The 19,760-nt window shown below is 34.4% G+C and overlaps 1 protein-coding gene across 3 annotated transcripts in view; it reads right to left on the bottom strand.

The window, feature by feature from the left end:
- The window catches only part of FNDC3A (fibronectin type III domain containing 3A), a 178,523-nt gene that overhangs the window by 138,829 nt on the left and 19,934 nt on the right, over positions 1–19,760 (bottom strand). For all 3 annotated transcript variants that reach the window (XM_059378318.1, XM_059378317.1, XM_059378319.1), the window contains exon 2: positions 7,132–7,269. In XM_059378318.1, coding sequence (XP_059234301.1) covers positions 7,132–7,230 — 99 coding nt within the window. In that variant the 5' untranslated portion in view covers positions 7,231–7,269. The remainder of the gene's footprint in view (positions 1–7,131; positions 7,270–19,760) is intronic.

Here is a 19,760-nt window from a genome sequence, read left to right on the forward strand (position 1 = left end):
AACCTCACACTGGGATCCCTGTTCAGTAGGGAGTCTGCCCCTCCCCTCTGCCAGGAGCATGCGTGCTCTCTCTTCCTCTATTCTCTCCAAAAAAAAAAAAAAAAAAAAAGCCACCATATTCTACAGGATTCTAAGGCACACGGGATGACTATTGTCACTTAAGTAGAGCGTTAGGAATTATTTTAACTGTGGAATATTTAGTAGTTGATCTAAGAGAACATTATTTTTAGAACAGAATCCACCAAAAGTTCATGACCATTATATTTCATTTCTTTAAGAAATTCTTCCCTTTAGAATTTGAGGACCTATCTTTCACAATAGAATTAAATATATACAATATGTTTCATTAAAATACAAAATATTTAATATTTTGAGTAGTAATTTCGTCATATTAGCTTTAATTATATGAAAACATTTACTTTTCAGATGAAATAATTTGCCAATTTTTCTTTTTTTTTTTAAAGATTGTATTTATTTATTGAGAGATTTATTTATTTATTGAAAGAGGGAGAGAGACAGCATGATTGGGGCAGAGGGAGAGGACTCCCCTGCTGAGAAGGGAGCCCGATGCAGGACCTCCATCACAAGACTGCGATTATGAAATATGTCATGCCGAAGGCAGACGCTTAACCAACTGAGCTACCCAGGCACACCACCAATTTTATTTTCTTGAAAACAGGAAGAGATATGTACTTTAAAAATGAACAAATGAAATGACATTGGTACAAGTAAGGATATTATTTTATTGTTTTCTGCCAAATATAAAAATAAATTCTACTTCATTTAAATACTCTGGAACTCTTTAATTTTAATTTTAATTGATCTTTTATGAGGCTTTTTTTTTTCTTTAAACAGACTACCTTAAAATTTACATCCAATTTATAAGTCTGATTTTATTATGTCTTACAAGAACCAGCACAATATTTTGCATATAGATACTATAGGAATAAGTTGATTTTTTTAGTGCAACATAGCTTAATATAGTTTTTAAAAATATGTGCTTATAAAAAAACGTGATAAGGGGCACCTGGGTGGCTCAGTGGGTTAAGCCGCTGCCTTCGGCTTAGGTCATGATCTCGGGGTCTTGGGATCGAGTCCCGCATCGGGCTCTCTGCTCAACAGGGAGCCTGCTTCCTCCTCTCTCTCTCTGCCTGCCTCTCTGCCTACTTGTGATCTCTCTCTGTCAAATAAATAAATGAAATCTTTAAAAAAAAAAAACAAGACAGTTTCTTTAAAAAAAAAAAGTGATAATATAAGCAGATTTTCAGATCTGTACCTAGTGTGTAAGGTTTTTTATATCTCTATGGCAAAGTTAATAGTTAATGCTGAAATTTTAAAAAAGTATCTGACTTTCTATTGTAACATCACAGAAAGTGGCATGGTACAGACATTCAGGAAAAACAAACTCTAATGGGCAAGAAGAGATTGGTTTAGTGTTTATATTCTAATCTTTCCAAAAACCTCTAAGAATGAGGATTTAACAACTAGCTATTTTCTTTGCCAGGCAAAGCTATAGAGCACTTAGGATAATTTGGGCCACAAAATTTTTGGATTAAAGGTCTAGATTAGAATTCTGAGGCCCCAAATTACTGTCACAAAGGTGTAAACTATTATTTTTGAGTCTCAATAATCTCACCCCGAAGATTTACTAAATGTTTTTAGTTTGGTCAAGAAAGGACTTGATTCAGTATCTGATACAATGTAAGGGCTCAAATGGTAGCTGTTATTATTTTTATTATTTCTACTTATATATCCCCCAACCTTCAAATTCAATTAAAGATCTTTCATACACTCTCAAATCTCAAACCTGCTACTTCCGTTTTCCTTATTCTAGAAGATTTTATTATTTTTCCAAATATTTATGGCTTCTCCCAAGAGCAAGATTATGCTTCCCCACCTTTCTGATGGCATGTATGGTCATGTGACTTGCCCTGAATAATGAAACATGGGTAGAGGTCAGGATGATGGGTAGTTGACCATCATCTCTGCAACAATACCAGCAACATTCTATGTAGAAGCTAGGTCTTAAATGAAAAGTATCTGGAGTATAGCCACGGGTAATTTGTTAAGGACGGGTAGTAAACTATTGAGGTTTATAGGCATTTGTCACCATGAAATAACTTTGCCTATCCCAACCAGTAAGATTTATCTCAGTGACATGGCCTTGTAATCCACCTAAATATTCAATGAAGGGAAAATTCTTATCCTCTCTCAGTTTTGTTCTATGGCTGTTCATCAATTCCAGGCAATTCTACCTTCCTAATATTTCTCAAACTGTACATCAGTAATAGGACCTTAACCCAAATTTTCTATTTTATCTACTACTATAATATTTTCTTTTTCCAGGTTTGCTCCCCTTAAACATTTTAATCTGCATTAGTAAGATTAATGTATTTATTTTCTTTTAAATACTTCAAATGTGTATCACAATTTTAAGTGTTTAAATTGTTCTAATTTATAAATATAATAAAACTCAAATTTTCTTAAACACCTTAATACTGCTTAAATAACAAATATATACAGACTATCTCAGTAATATCAATACTCATTTCCAAACTTAACACAAAAGTATTGATAGCATGAGTTTGATTTACTTCACCATTTCTCTACTTAGAGAAACTCTAGGTCCAAAAGGCTTCACTGAGTAAGTTCTACCATAAATTCAAGGAAGGTATCTGAGATTTTGTTTTGTTTTTTAAGATTCTACATATAAGTGAGATTATACAATATTTGTCTTTCTCTGTTTGACTTACTTCACTTAGCATAACGCCTTCAAGGTCCATCCATATTGTGGCAAATGGCAGGATTTCTTTCCTTTTATGACTGCATATTATTCTACTGTACGTGTGTGTGTGTGTGTGTATGTATGTACACACATACCGCAACTTCTTTTTACCCATTCAGCCAATGATGGGACACTTAAGATTGTTTTCATGTCTTGGCTTCTGTAAAGGATGCTGCAGTGAACATGAGGGTGCAGATAACTTTTTGAATTATTTCATTTCCTTCAGATGAGTATCTAGAAGTAGAACTGCTGATCATATGGTAGTTCTAGTTTTAATTTTTTGAGGAACCTCCAGACTATTTTCCAAAGCAGCTGGACCAATTTACATTCCCACCAACAGTGCATAAGAGTTCCCTTTACTCTGTGTCCTCACTAATATTTGTTATTTTTTGTCTGCCACAGTTACTAAAACTAGCCAATCCTAAGCTGTTACTCTACCCTGCTTTGCCTTTCCTGCAGAAACACAATAATGGCTTTTGGGCTACACTTTTCTCCTGTTCTGCTTCCTGTTCAAAACCTGAAGCTTTCCCCGTGGTATGGTATAGCATTTTGTGCCCCTTCTTTAGGAAACAGAAGTAAAAAAAATTCCTTCAATATTAGCCTCTCCATGTTATTACCCTGCCACCTTCATAAATTAAAAGCCTGCAGGTAAAGTGAGACAATTACAAAATAAAGTAACAAAAGATTAATGAAATGGAGAAGATTCTGGGGGAAAAAAAAAGCTAAGAGGCTGAGTTTTGACAGATCTTAATTCAAAGTTTAAATGCATTCATTCCTTTTGGATAATAAGTAAACAGAAATTAGAGAAGGTATTCCTTAACTTAGGAAATGCTGAACCACACAAGAAACCAAAATATGTGAACTTTTCTTTTGATGGCAACAATAATGAACAGAGCTGGGAAAATTTCATGGTTCTTGAAGCTCAAATTCCCTAACACAGATGTGGAGGCTTTAACAGGGCAGCACAAGCACTTATGCATGCTTTACCTTCTCTATCAGGAAAGGATATAATCTCAAATTAAGCACATGCTTGAGAATATGAAATGGTACAGCCCTTTTGTAAAACAGGCTGACAATTTCTACCAAAGTTAAACATAGCCTTACCATACAATTCAGCAATCATGCTCTTAGGTATTTACCCAATTGAATTGAAAACTTATGTCCATCCAAAAACCTGCATATGAATGTTTAAAGCGGCTTTATTTTATAATTGTTAAAAACTGGAATTAAGATGTCCTTCAACAGGTGAAAGGATCAACAAACTGGTATATTCATCAATGAAGTATTATCCAATAATAAAAAAGAGATATTAAGCCACAAAAAGAAACTGTCTAGACCATATTGCTAAGTGAAAAGAAGTTGGTCTGAAAAGGCTACATACTGTATGCAACAAAATGACATTCTGGAAAAGAGAAATGTACAGGAACAGTAAAAGTATTGGTGGCTGCTAGGAGGGGGGCACAGTTGGGGAAAGCGGGATGGAGAAAGGAATGGGTAGAGTACAGGGGAATATTTAGAGTAGGGAAGCTATTCATTATAATAATGTACTGGTGATAAAAGACATTATACATTTGTCAAAACCCACAGAAGTATAAAATACCAAGAATGAACCTTAATGTAAACTGTGGAACTTTTATAAATGTTGGCTCATTAACTGTAACAAATGTACCACACCAATATAAAATGTTAATAGAGAAAACTGTGTGGAAGATGTGGTATGAAAGAAATTCGTTGTTCAATTTTTCTATAAACCTAAAACTGCTATAAAAATAAATTCTAATAATTAAAAGGGGGGAGGAAGGACAATTCTACAAACACAAAAAAAACAGCTCAGATGTTGCACTCAGAATGAATGATAAATGTCTATTACAACTTCCCTAAAGGCAGTACGAGTACCAATGATGTCAGGTGGGATTCTTCTTGTATGATTCATTAGCCAAAAGACCCATGAATATAATATGACATATTACCTAATATAGAATCAGAAAATATTGATGAAGTGATAATCTAAAGGGATAATCTCAAGAGGTGGAACAAAAATCATCCCATGATATTTTCCAATAAACAGTATAATATTCCCCCCAAAAAAGTCAAGACGTGGGACATTCTGTTATCCTGAATTTTTAACATCATGCATGTACATGAAACTTCCCCTGTCAATATCTGTCTTTTAGTTTGTTTCTCTACTACAGGCACCAAACAGGTGGTATCACATATCCACAGACAAGCTCTAACTTGGCCATGCTTGGCACACCAGTAACTTCCTAAGTTAAGACAAAGAACTGCCTGTTGTCAAGTTTATTAACCTCCCACCTCTGTTACCTACTTTTGTTTGGTTTCTTACATTCAACCTGAGCTATCAATCCACTCTTTAGTATGTATCCTTCATAACTATCTCTTAGGACGTATCCACTATAACTATCTGTTGGTTTAAGACCTGACTCCTGACTGGCATATCTATAGAGTTTCCTCAGTCTTTTAAACATTTATTGAGTACTTCAATTCAGATTCAACAAACATTTACTGAGTTCCTTCAGGTTCATTTCACCCTTACAGATGGAGCCACTCTACGAAGCTATTACCTCTATTTTATAGAGAAGCAAACATATTCAGACAAGTTAGGTCACCCAAATCCAAATCTAAATCTATCCGTAAAGTCCACTGCTCCTTTTACTTATCTTTCTCTATCAAAGTACAACACACTCTGGTGGTTAGAATCTAAGGCTTCACTCCACCTCCAACCTGTTTTTCAAATCCTACCTAAAAACATATCCCCTAGATCCACTGACACCCCCTCCCTACCCTCACCCCCTGATCTTCAAAATCCTATTCTAGTGGATTCTTCTATTCCCAGTTATCTTCTCTATATCCATCTACACCACTACATTGTAACATGATAGCTCTGGTGCCCTCAATATTTCAAGAAAAATTCTACCAACAGAATCTTCTTTTGGGGGAAAGGAAAGAATTAAGTCAGGAGCATCATGGACTTGTTACAGCCTGTTGTCTTCCCCTTTATAGACTATCAACTATAGTAACTATGTGAATGAACTGTAATTAATTGCTTAAAAGATTCTTTTATGTATTAGGTTATAAAAAACTTGAAACCAGTGACTTCCCTGAGGAAATACTGATAACTGAAGACACTCTCAGAGCTTCAAAGTAAAAAGATATCTGCCACATCCATTATTTTTGCAGGTAAAAAAGTATCTTAACAAACAGCTCAGACTACAAAAATCAAGTTTAGTGAAATGAGCTTGCTGCTAAGAGCTATTTCAGCATATGTGAAAATTAGAACCAAGATATACTGTTCATGCCATGCTTAAACAAACCAACAAAATTCAGAACCCAAGCAACTGCTCTTGATTTTTCAATAGAAAAGTTAACAAAGAAGCCTTTAATCTTGTAGGCAAACCACTTAATTGTCCACTATAGATACTAAGTTCGTAAATTAACAAGATTTATTTTTCTTAATCTCCCAAGGAGGTAGGAATAATGTTTAGGATCAAAACCTTTGAGTGTGATCTTGAGACTGTCTAAAACTCATTTTGTTTCATCTGCAAAATAGAGACAGGTATATCTACCTCATAGGATTATTAAAAGAATAAGATCATTAAGTTCCAATACAATGTTTTTTACACACAGAGTACTCAAAATGTGCCTTCTTCTCATTATTATTTATTATGTCCTTAGTCTTTGTTTCTTCACCTGTAAGATTAAACACACTGCTTGGTGCATCACAGATATTTATGAAAGCCCATCATTCCCATCCTGTCAGCATTACTGGGGAAATGAGGAGTCAAAAACCTGTAAAACTACTTTTATAAAGCCCTGGGTTGGAGAAAAAGTATACAAACTCTCAGGAATTACACATTTGCTTTTGGGAGGGGGAGTCTGGTGAGAAGAGAAAAGTAGGAAGAAAAAGAAGACACAGTTTTATTATTGTATAATGTAGACAGTCATTTAATGACACAATTCAGTCATAATTTTATAATGATTTGAAGTAATGATTTATAATAATCATTAAAGTGCAGAGTTAAACTTAAAAACCAATCAGGGACTAATACATTGTCTAAAGTAAAACAAAAACAACTTTAGAGGCAACTAAAGATACACACAAGAAATGTAAACATTAATTAGCAAGACATTTTAGAAGCAACTTCAAAAACAGTCTCATTATTTCATTGTTTATGAAACCAAAACAACATTTTGAACTGGAGTTTAAAAGATGAATTAACAGGAACCCACTATTGTGAAGATTCATTCTTTTTTTTAAAAATTTGCACTCTTCTGAAAGAAATACATGCGTACAAGACATAAAGAAATAAAAGTTTCAGTTTCCTTACCTGTTGTGTTCCATCTGCACTTACAATAGGGGCAGACAGAAGAGAAATATCACTACTTAAAATCTGAGCTGTATCCAGTAGTGGTGGATGTTCTGCCATTATCACTAAGACATTAATATACTGGATAATCTTCCAATTCTGAAAAACAAAAATATATACCCATCTGTGTGTACATCCTCAAAAATACATTAAAGTATAATACATTCAAGATTTGTCTCATATCTAAAATTATATTCTTGTGAAAGGAAATTTTACAATACTCTGTTGACTATGTCTTGTCTGTCAAAAGAATGTTTAAGGAAAATACATTTCTTACAACTTAGCCAACTGTATGACAATGTATACAGGAAACATTAAAGCCAGTATATGGGGAGCCTGGGTAGCTGGCTCAGTGGGTTAAGTGTCTGACTTGGTTTCAGCTCAGGTCAGGATCTCAGGGTCATGAGGTCATGCCCTGTGTTAGGCTCTGTGCTCAGCAAGGAGTCTGCTTGAGAGTCTGTCCCCCTCTTTCGCCTTCCCTCTCTGCCTCTCCCCAACTGCTCCCCTCCCCGCTCATACTCCCTCTAAAGTAAATAAATAAAATCTTAAAAAAAAAAAAACAATATATGAGCATCTTCCATTTAAATTCTTTATCTGTCTCTTTATCCCTTCCATCTCTATGCAATATTTATTTAACCACCACTATTCTAGCTAAATACTAGATAATTCTTAGTATGGGACAGGCAGTAAAATACAAAGACTAAATGAGCAATTCTACCAATAATTTTTTTTTATGAGCAGAAAAGATGATTATGAAGACCTAATTTCCTCCTCCATCACCTTTATCAGTCTCTAGAAACTACACAAGAATTATGATTTGTCACTGATTTCTCAACAGAGCAGTATGGTAGAAAAATCTGCTCAGGGCTAGAATAAATACCTTCAAGTTTTAAGTTTTAAGCTCTGATTCTGGTCTTCTGTAGTTCTGGTTTTACTATTCTTTTCTAAGTGACACCTACTTTAAAATAAACCAGATCATTACAGTGATTAAAAACACATACATTTAGAAATTTTTAACTGCAGACACAGGACCACTTACATAAAAAGTGAAAGACTTGGGGCACCTGGGTGGCTCAGTGAGTTAGGCCTCTGCCTTCAGCTCAGGTTATGGTCTCAGGGTTCTGGGATCAAGCCCCACATCAGGCTCTCTGCTCGGAGAGGAGCATGCTTCCTCCTCCCTCTCTGCCTGTCTATCTGCCTACTTGTGATCTATTAAATAAATAAATAAAATCTTAAAAAAGAAAAGTAAAAGACTTGATGTAAGCAAATTATGGTATATCTACCATATATAATATCAACCAATAAAATATCAGCTAATTACAAGAAAATTGAAGATAACTAAACTCGATCATAAATTTTACCAAATTCATAAAACAAAGCAAAATTACAAACATTTTTGATGCTTGTAGGATTCTGAAATTCAGCAGCGTCAAGATGTTTAACTTTTGTAAGATACTAAATTCATGTTATTTATTTTAAAGTCTTGAATCTTTGCAGAAACTCTCATACAGGTTAATTTAACCTAGAAAACAAATTTCTGGGGTGCCTGGGTGGCTCAGTGGGTTAAAGCCTCTGCCTTCAGCTCAGGTCATGATCCCAGGGTCCTGGGATTGAGCCCTGCGTTGGGCTCTCTGCTCCGCAGGGAGCCTGCTTTCTCTCCTCTCTCTCTCTCTGCCTGCCTCTCTGCCTACTTGTGGTTTCTCTCTGTCAAGTAAATAAAATTAAAAAACAAATTTCTATTTAGATATATAAAAATTGTTATAAGATTTCAAAAAATTTGATAGTTATCTACCTCAAGATTTTATATTGAAGACCACAATATTTTATATTACTTCATAACAATGCATGTCATTAAACATATTACATATTGTATGTACATAGAATATACATATATTTATAATGGTTTTTAACATACATATATTATACATATGAACACATGATATATACATACATATATAAAGGGGCAAAATCTAACTTCTGGCTTAATCTATATTGCTGTATTTCTTAAAGTCTGATAAAATCAGTGAGAAATAAAAGTAAAGAAAAAAAAAAACAGTGAATAAATCATGTCAAATAATTTCACTCTGAATATGTAGAAGTTGTAAGACAGGAAAGAGTCAATGCATTATCTTCTCTTTTGCTTGTCAAACAGACATTTAGGGAAGCTAACAGAAGTAACCAGAGAAAGTTTACAGATAAATCACTTTGTAAAATTAGTAAATTAAAAAAACCATTGAGTGCTTTTTATATTGTCTTTATGTTATTTGTAAAATTTTATGTAATGTCTTTAGCTGAAACTGCAAACCACCATTATTCCTTGAATTTTAGAGAGTAATGCTGAAGATACAATCATAGTTTTGGTTTCAAGAGGTGAACTGAAAGCTTACAAATACACAAATTTCTTCTGAACCTCTAGTTAATACCAAGAACAGTATTATTATAGATTGGATCTGAAGCCACATGCTATGTTTTAACATTATCATTCCACTTAAGGCATTATCTCTAAGTTTATTCTTTTCAAAGCTCTAATGCATCAGAAGTTTCACTTAGGAACAGCTTCCTTACATCGATATATCCACCACACTATGTGCAAAGGTTTTATTTAAGCCTGCAAATTAGAAACTACAGTCATGCTACTGAAATGATGCATTTAGAAACCTAAAAATTCCTTTAATCCTGTGTAGAGAACACTGTCAGCTTTTCCTCCAAATCTATTTCTTCTAATTGTTATTTCTAATTCCTACATTCTCATCTTGTGACTACAACCACTTATTTTAAGTTATGTATCTATTTTGTTTTTAATAATGTAATATTTGATATATATGCAAAAAAGGGGAGGAAAGACTTGATGCATCTGTAAATTTTCATGGAATGATACACCCCTATGGCTCATTTCAAGCTACTGTGGTTTAAAAACTGTCCTGAAAATTCCTGATTTTTAACAATCAACTTTTATATAGAAGATGGTTCCATCACATCACTATTTTTATCTAAAATCTATGTATCAATATTTAGTATCTGTAGAGCAATAATATAACAAAATATTGACATTTGGGAAATCTGGATAAAAAAAAGCTAAATATCTCTATATTACTCTCACAACTTTTAAGTCTGAAATTTTAATTAGTGTTAAATTAGACAATATAAAAAAAACTAATACCAGGTAGAATGCAGATCTGAATGTAAAACAAAAATCTTCTAAAAGATAATATACAAGAATATCTTCATAACCACAGAAAAAGTGTTTTTAGACAGGGTATAAATTATCTTTCTTAAATCATAAAGAAAAATGAATACTGAGCTTCATTAAAATCAAGTACTACTATTCATTTAGAAATATCTTTAAGAAAATGAAAAGGCACACCACACAATGAAAGAAGCTATTTTCAACATATATAACTGAAAAAACAGCACATATTCTACATTTATACAGGCCTCCTACAAACTGATTTAAAAAAAAAAATTGAAAAATGCCAAAAGACTTCAATATGTTCTTCACAAAAGTGGAAATTCAAGAGACCAATAAACATACAAAGAGATTCACAAATTCATTAACTACTAGGAGAAAGTCAATTAAAATCATAATGAGATGTCTTCATACACTCCCTAGGACCATAAAAATGAAAAAGATTGACTGTATCAAGCATCAAGGAGGCTATGGGCAACTGGCACACTCAAATGGAATGAGAGTGGAAATTCATAAAATCACTTTGGAAACTACTTTGATATTCTTTTTTTTTTTTTTTTTTAAGGAATTTTTATTTCTTTCTTTGACAGACAGGGATCATAAGTAGGCAGAGAGATAGGCAGACAGGGGTAAGCAGAATCCCTGCCGAGCAGAGAGCCCTATGCAGGGCTTGACCCCAGGACCCTGAGATCACGACCCAAGGCGAAGGCAGAGGCTCAACCCACTGAGCCACCTGATATTCTTTACCAAAGGTGAACATATAAATATTCTATGACCCAGTTATGATCTAGTTACTAGACTCCTAGTCTACCAAAAAGAAATGCATGCACACATGCACCAAAAAAAGTACATGAAGGTGTATAAAGCAGCACTACTCTTCACTAGTTTTAAACTGTAAATAACTTAAATGTTCCTGGATAGTAAATGGTAAATTTTAACTAATTCATCCAATGGGCTACTATACAGCAATGAAAATTAATGAACTAGTGAACAGGAAACAACACAGATAAATTTCAAAAATACAGTTTAAGTGAAAAACAGACAAAATACATACAGCACTTTATTTATTTGAACTTTATAGAAGTTCAAAATAGAATAAAAACCACTCTGTGGTGTTTAAAGTCAGAATAGGTGACTGTCTTTGAAGAAGGATGGGAACTTGGAGGGGCAGGAAGGTAGTTTCTGGGGTGCTGGTACAGTTCTATGTCTTGGGAGGCCGTTATGTGATAATTAACCACTCTTACCACATAATTATGCGAAAATGCCATTGTGAATTGAGTTGTATATTGATATGTACATACTTCTCTGTGTCTACTTCAAGGAAATTATTTTTAGAAGTTAACGTAACCACATGGTCACCTCCGTTGATGCAGAAAAAAGCATTTTACAAGATCCACCATCCTTTGATGATTAAAAAAACCCTCAACAAACGAGGAATAATAGGAAACTACTTCAACATAATAAAGGCCATAGATGAAAAGCCCACAGCTAACATCATGCTCAGTGGTAAAAGACTATCAGCTTTTCCTCTAAGACTGGGAACAAAGCAAGGATGCTGACTCTAACCGCATCCACTCACAGTATTGGACATAATACTGAAAATCCTAGCCAGAGCCATTAGGCATGAAAAACAAAAGACATCCAAATCAGAAAGGAAGAAGTAAAATCATCTCTGTTCACATATGACATGATCTTGTGTGTAAAAGAAAAACTAGAGTCCATTAAAAAGCTGTTAGTACTAGTAAATTCAGTAAAAGTGCATGATAAGAAACAAACACAGAAAAATCAGTTGCATTTCTATGTATTAACAATGAACAATCTAAAAAAAGAAATTAAGAAAATAATTCCACTTAACGTAGCACCAAGAATAAAATACTAAGGAATAAATTTAACCCCCAAAGTAGGAGATGTGTATACTGAAAACTGTAAAATACTGCTAACAGAAATTTTAAAAGACACAAATAAATGAAAAGATACTGTGTTCACAGATTAGAAGATTTAATATTGTTAAGAAGTCAAGACTTCGGGGCACCTGGGTGGCTCAGTGGGTTAAACTGCTGCCTTCGGCTCAGGTCATAATCCCAGGTCCTGGGTTCGAGCCCCACATCGGGCTTTCTGCTCATCAGGGAGCCTGCTTCCTCCTCTTTCTCTGCCTGCCTCTCTGCCTACTTGTGATCTCTCTCTGTCAAATAAACAAATAAAATCTTTAAAAAAAAAAGTCAACACTTCCCAATGCAATCCACAGGTTTAATGCAATCCCTATCAAAATCTCAATGGCATTTTTTGGGGAAGAAATAGAAAAATTCATTCTAAATTTCCTACAGAATCTCAAGGGATCCCAAATAGCTAAAAACAATTTTTAAATAGAACAAAGTTAGAAGACTCAAACTTCCTGATTTTAAAAAACATTACAAAGCAAAGCAACAGTAATCGAATCTGTAGTACTGGCATAACAACTGACAAATACACCAATGGAAAAGAACAGAAAGCCCAGAAATAAACTTTCACATGTCTAGTCAAATGATCTTCAACAAGGGTACCAATTTAATGAGGAAAGAACAGTCTGTTTAACAAATGGTAAATAGGAAAACTGCATATGCACATACAAAATAATGAACTTAGATTCTTTTATGATATATAAAAATTAACTCAAAATGGATTAAACACCTAAGTAGAAGATCTAAAACTATACATCTCCAAGAAAACAGGGGGAAAGACTGGACAGGACAATGATTTCTTAGATATGACACCTAGAGCAAAGACCACAAAAGCAAAAATAGACATATGGGACTACAACAAACTTGAAAATTTCAGTGTATCAGAGTACACATTCAATGGAGTGAAACTGCAACCTACGGAATGGGAAAAAATATTTGCCAACTTAGCTCTGGCTGCTACAAAATACCACACACCGGGTGCCTTAACCAACAGACATTTATTTTTCACAGTTCTCTAGGCTGGGAAGCCCAAGATCTGGGTGCAAAGGGCTGCCTTTTTTGCCTTATCTCTTCTCATAGCCAAAAAGAGAAGGAGTTTGGGTCTCTCTCTTACTCTTCTTAAATTATAAGAGCACTAATTTCATCATGGGGTAGATTCTACTCTCTTGGTCTCAACTAAGCCTAATTACCACCCCCCAAGGCCCCACCTCTTAATGCTATCCCATTTTGGCAGTAGGGCTTCATCATGAATTTTGGAAGGATACAAACAGTGAGTTCATACATTCTGCCTCTGGCCTACCAAAATTCCTGTCTTTTTTGCATGCAAAATACATTCATTCCAACCCAAAAGTCACAAAAGTCTTATCTCGTTTCAACATAAACTTTAAAATCTCATCCAAATAAGATTTGTTTGAAACTCAAAGTACAATTCATCCTGAAGCAAATTCCTTTACAGCTGTAACCTGTAGAACCAGGTAAGTTGCATGCTTCCGAAATACATGTGTTTCCAAAATACAATGGTGAGATAGGCACAGGATATTTATTCTATTCCAAAGGAAGAAAGAAGGAAGAAAGAAAGGGATAATATAGCCCAAGCAAGTCCAACATCTAGCAAGGCGAATTTCTTAAGGCTCAAGAACAATCTCTGGTTTCATGCTCTGTCCTCCAGACCCAACGTGGTGGTGGCATCACACCCACAGACATTCATAAAGCTTGGTGGAGTCCTGCCATGCGTGCGGTTCTACTGAACAGAGGTCCCATCCTTTGAGGAGAACAGCCCTGATCCTCAGGCCTCTATACTCTGGACCTGTGTTGGGAGTAGCAGCCCTGATGACAGGGCTTTTCCTGAAGGACAACACATGTTCACAGCCTGCCTTCATTCCCTTCCATTTTCTGTTTACTTTAGTCCCAGCCAGCACTGTTTCGCAGGTATAATTCCAACTAACTTCAAGCTGGCTTCTGCTGAGATGCTGATTAGGTACATGGTGCACAACCACACTAAAACCCGTATCAACTGGCTAGTCAGACATACTCTTGGTATTCTCTTCAGAGCGTGCTTTCTCATTTTTTGCAGTCTGGATAGACTGACATTTTCCAAATCTTTAAATTCGGGTCCCTTTTTGCTTAACAAATCCTTCTTCATTTCTCTCCTCTCACATTTTATTAGAAGCACATTTCTCTCATTTTTTATGAGAAGGAACCAAGCTACTCCTTCAACACTTTGCTTTAGAAACATCCTCAGCTAAATATCCACTTTTATCACTTTCAAGTTTTACCTTCCATAAAACATTAAAACATGAACACAACTCAACCAAATTCTTTCCTCTTTTATAAAAAGGATCACCTTTTTTCTACTCTCCAATAACAATGGTCCTCATTCCCATCTGAGACCTCATCAGAACGGCCTTTATCATCCACATTTCTACCAATATTCTGTTAATGATTATTTATGTACTATCTAAGAAGATGGAGGTTTTATCTCCAGTTCTCTTCTTACCTTTCTGAGCTCTCACAAGGTGCCATTAGTAATCCCTTAAAAGTAATCTTGGCTTTTTTCCAGCATGCACTTCAAAACTTTTCCAGCCTCTACCCATTACCCAGTTCCAAAGCTACTTCCACATTTTTAGATATTATAGTGTACCTCACTTATTAATATGGTCTCCGTCAGTTTGGACTGCTAGAACAAACAACATACATTTATTTCTCAAAGTACTGTAGACTGGTAAATCCAAGACCAGGGTCCAGCATGGCCAGGTTCTTGATAAGGGCTCTCTTCCTGGCCAGCAGACAACTACCTTCTTGCTTATCCCCACATGGCAAAGAGAGAGAAAGCTCTGGTCTCCTCTTCTTTTGAGTACACTAATCCATAATGGAGGTTCCACCCTCATGACCCCGTAAACCTCAACAACTTCCAAAGGTCCACCTCCAAACATGGTCACATTGGGGGTTAGGGTTTCAGTTTTTTGTCTATAACACTGTTAGATTTAGATACAGTACTGTACTTTCTTACTCAGTCACTACCGTAATTCTGAATCTATATTAGTTTCTTTACTCAAATATTCTGCCAGGTTTTCTTACTCAAACTCCTCATTCATATTCATCTGTTCTACTTAAATTTGTTTTATCCTAAGGATGTTGCTATTAGGACAATACCTTAGACATAGTAATGAGTTACACCTAGGGTTTAAAACTTCAGCTCTAGTTGTTTAAAATGTGTATGGGAAAATGCATAGCAAGATCATTCGTGGATTACAACTATAGTGTAAGTGAGGGATCCATAGGAGAAATATGTACATTTAGATTTTTTAGAAGTCCAATGTCTTTTTCTGGACTTTTGATTTGTCTAAATCAAAGAAACTTAATTATAGGATTCTAAAAGCATATCTAAAATCTACTACATACTCCAAAGAGTTCTAGTATCATATTTAAAATCCAAAATTTAGGAGTACTTGAAAGTACACATATGAAAAAACATTAAGTAAAAATGTTATAGTAGCAACTGTATTAAGATGATGTAACTATGTTTTTTTTTTCTCTATTTCCCCAACAGAGTGGAAAAGAAGTGGTTACACCATTTTCATCAAAATTTCAATTTAAAAATAAATAGCTTGAAGTGCCCTAGGCAACTATAGTCATATTTGGCTTACTGACCATCTAAATGACATTTTAGGAAATTTCAATAAATTCCGCTTGAATTTTGACTTCATCCCAACTAATATTCATCTTACAAACTGATATCCTAACATGTTATTTTTCCAAATTAGACCTCATTTTAAAAAAATTTTTGGATTTTTAAAAATTTTTCTAAATTTGACTATAATAAAAAAAGCACTTTAAGTCACCTGCGGTGGAATTTCCTGAAAGTCATGAGAATCACTCTGTGAAATCATCTTATCATTTCTTATGAGAAATTTAAAACAAATATTTCACAGATTTTATTTAAAAATAAGATGTTATTTTATATTTTTCCCAAGACTAATTGTTTCAACCACACCCATGTTAACTGTACTCCAGAAAAATGGCCCTTAAAAACAGGTTATTAGTTAAATTTAACTTTCTACGTTTTAATGTGAACTTTCACTAAGACATAAAGGACAGGTGTATTTTTTTTTTAATTATAAAAGAAATGTACATTCATACAGAAAGTAAGAGGGAGAAAGAATACTAAGGAAAGAGAGAATTACCAATGATTTTAAATGACTGATATCAAATAGGAAAAACAATTCTTGATTATTCAAAAGGCCTACGATTAATTCAGGCTTCTTGCTCACTCTTTCATTTCTTTGGTTATTAAAAGTATGAAAGGAACACTGGTGTAATATATGGCACACAAAAAAAGATTGCAACTAAGAATATTATGTTTAAAAAAAAAAAGGAGGTAGTCCTCAACTTAGAAAGAAGCTGCCTTCCAACATTACATTTAGAAATCAGAAATATTTGGGAAAGTATTTTAATATGTAGTGGTTAAATTCTAAGATCATGCTACAAATGTTCAATTTAAGCTCTAAATATATCTTTCACAAATACTTTTGTTTGTGGAAAATTTCAAACATACACCAAAGCAAACATAATAGTAGGATGAATTCCCATGTCCTCTTCATCTAGCTTCAACCACTTCAACTCATGGCCAGCCTGGTTTCATCTATACCATCATCCACTTCTCCCTGTCTTATATTATTTGGAAATACATTATATAATTTCATCTGCAAATATTTCAGGATGTATCTCTGAAAGACAAGGACTCCCTCCTCCCTTTTTAACATAATTACAAAACCAGTATCCTATATAAAAATCAGCAATTTCTTAAATTAAATATGCAGTGTTCAAATTCCAAATCAACTCATTTTGCTTGAAATTCGTTTGAAGCAGGAATCCTATTAAATGTAGATATTACTAATGGCTTGTTTTCATGTCTTTTACAAGCTCTTGTAATCTAAATTCTTTCCATTTGATTATGACTTCTTTAATGCAATGTTTTAAAAATCAATAAATGGTATCTGTCCTTAAAGGTGACAATAACTAGATTATATAGGTATAAATGATGAAGCTTTTTATCCTGATATTTCAAGAGGCATATCACTGTATGTCATTCTAAAAGGCTGTAACTACACTCCAATTTTAAAAGGAGTCTGTATGTTAACATTTTCTTTCCTGGTATCTGAGCCCCTTATCTCTTAATAGTTTCTATATATCTTTAGTAAAGGGATAACTTCTCTTTCTTTAGAAGACCTACAGTGTTATTCACAGTGAGTAAAAAAATACTGTAATATTTGGCTAAATAGAGAAATGAAAATACTGAGACAGTTTTACTGAGTAAGCATTTTGACTATACAGCTCTGTCCTCAATAAGGAAAATTTAGGACATGTATTCAGTTCTGTCCATTACACAGATGGCATATCTTACAAAGCATGTCTCTCCATCTCCGGCATCATTACCTCAGTTCCATCCTTCAACTCTTTTTACTCAGAGGACTCCAAAGCCTTTATGACAGACAGTATTTTCCAAAGATGGCTGTAAGATCTCCTATCCCACATGCTCTTCTCAAATCTGGCTGCTTATTCATCAAGAGAGGCAAACTATTTCCCCTTCCCTTGAATCTGTGTGGTTTTGTGACTTGCTTATAAGTAACAGAATGCAGTGGAAGTAACTCTATGTGACTTCCAAAGTAGAATCAAAAAGTGTGATTCAGCTACCACCTGTTTGCTAAAACCCATCAGATACTTTTGGAGCCCTGAGCCACCATGTTAGGAGTCAAACTACCCTCAGACAGCCACGCTGCAAGAAAGTAGAGCCATATGGAGCAGCCACACATAGGTACTCTACTGGGCAGTGCTAGTCTTCTATTCCAGGGATTAGCCATTTGAGTGAATAAGCTTTCAGATGAGCCCTGTCCCACGTCATCAATACACTGACAACACCTGCAGCTGTTCAATCTTGAGGCCCCAAGCATCATGATACATAAATAGGCTATCTTTGCTGTACCCTTTCTGTATTCCCGATCCACAGAATCCATGAATATATTAACACGGTTGTTTTAAGCAACTGTGTTTGAAGCAAATTGGTTATGCAGCAATAGTAACTCAAACAGCCTCATAACAGGATGCAATGGATTGCATATTTGTGTCCCCTCAAATTTTGAAAAAAAGAAAAAGTGTCAACCAATGAAGGTAATCTAGAGAACATTAGTGAGATGACAATTTTAAGATGACTAGAAAAATCTCAATGGCCCATTTCTAAGATGAATATAGCAACAATATATTGAAACAAAGTCTTTTATATCTACCTACAATTATTGTTAAAATATTAAAATTTCATTACCACCCACCATTACTTTGTCTAAGAGCATATGTGGGCATCTTTCATTCTCTTGCACAAAAATTTTAAAAGGAGTAATGTGAGCATTTTACATTTTATAATGAAAATTTCCAAATCCATAGGAAAGCTGAAATAATTAAGTCATGATCATGTATGTACTTGCTATGTAGGTTCCAAGATGAACATTTTTCTTTACTGCATGCATTTCTCTATTCATCTTTAACTAAAAAATGCACTTCAAAGTGTAGATACTATTATATTCATCACCAAACACATCAGCCATGTTTTAGTAACTACTATTCATGATACTTAGTTATTTGAAAGCTAAATGTACATATGATTTAATATACAAATCTTAAGAATGCCACTGTGTGAGACATCTTGAAACAAATTCTACCACTACTGGTATCTAAGCACCTAAAATTCCACTCCTAATCCCATTCCTCTAAGACCCTGGTTTTCAAACTTTGGCATGTATCAAAATCATCATCAGGGCTTATTAAACAGGTTGTTGAGCTCTACACCTAGTTTCTGATTCAACCGGTATGGAGTAAGACCCCCAAATTCACATTCTAGTATGTCCCCAGGTTAACCTAATGCTGCTAGTCCCAAGACCATAGTGATCAAAACTAGTTTTTACTTACGTATTTTTTTTAAGTTTTTATTTAAGTAATCTCAAACAAATGACCCCAAGATCAAGAGTGGCATGCTCCTCTAACTGAGCCAGCCAGATGCCCCACTAATTTTTACATACGTATTAACTGATAATGAACATATCAAACTGTTCACATTAAGATTTACTTCATTTTTGAAGGCCCCATCCCAGATGTGAATACATTCATATTCTTAAACAAGAAATACATTAAAATAATTTCCTTGAGGAGGAGAAAATATTTGTAAAGTAACAAGTTTGAAACTGCCTTTGGATAGTTCAGCCAAATCAATATAGTAGGAGCCAAATCAGTTTTCCTCTCAGATTGAAACTGGTATTTCCTATAGGTTAAACAGAAAAAGAAATCTTCAAATATTCTTGGGAAATGGGAGACGAACGGTGAAATGTACTAAACAAACATACATCAAGTACATACCATGCCAACTAGATTTTTAAAATAACTTAAGGTATAATAGACATTTATCAAATGGCATGTTT

The sequence above is a fragment of the Mustela nigripes genome, chromosome 15, assembly GCF_022355385.1.
Source record: "Mustela nigripes isolate SB6536 chromosome 15, MUSNIG.SB6536, whole genome shotgun sequence".
In the NCBI taxonomy this organism is placed as follows: Eukaryota; Metazoa; Chordata; class Mammalia; order Carnivora; family Mustelidae; genus Mustela; species Mustela nigripes.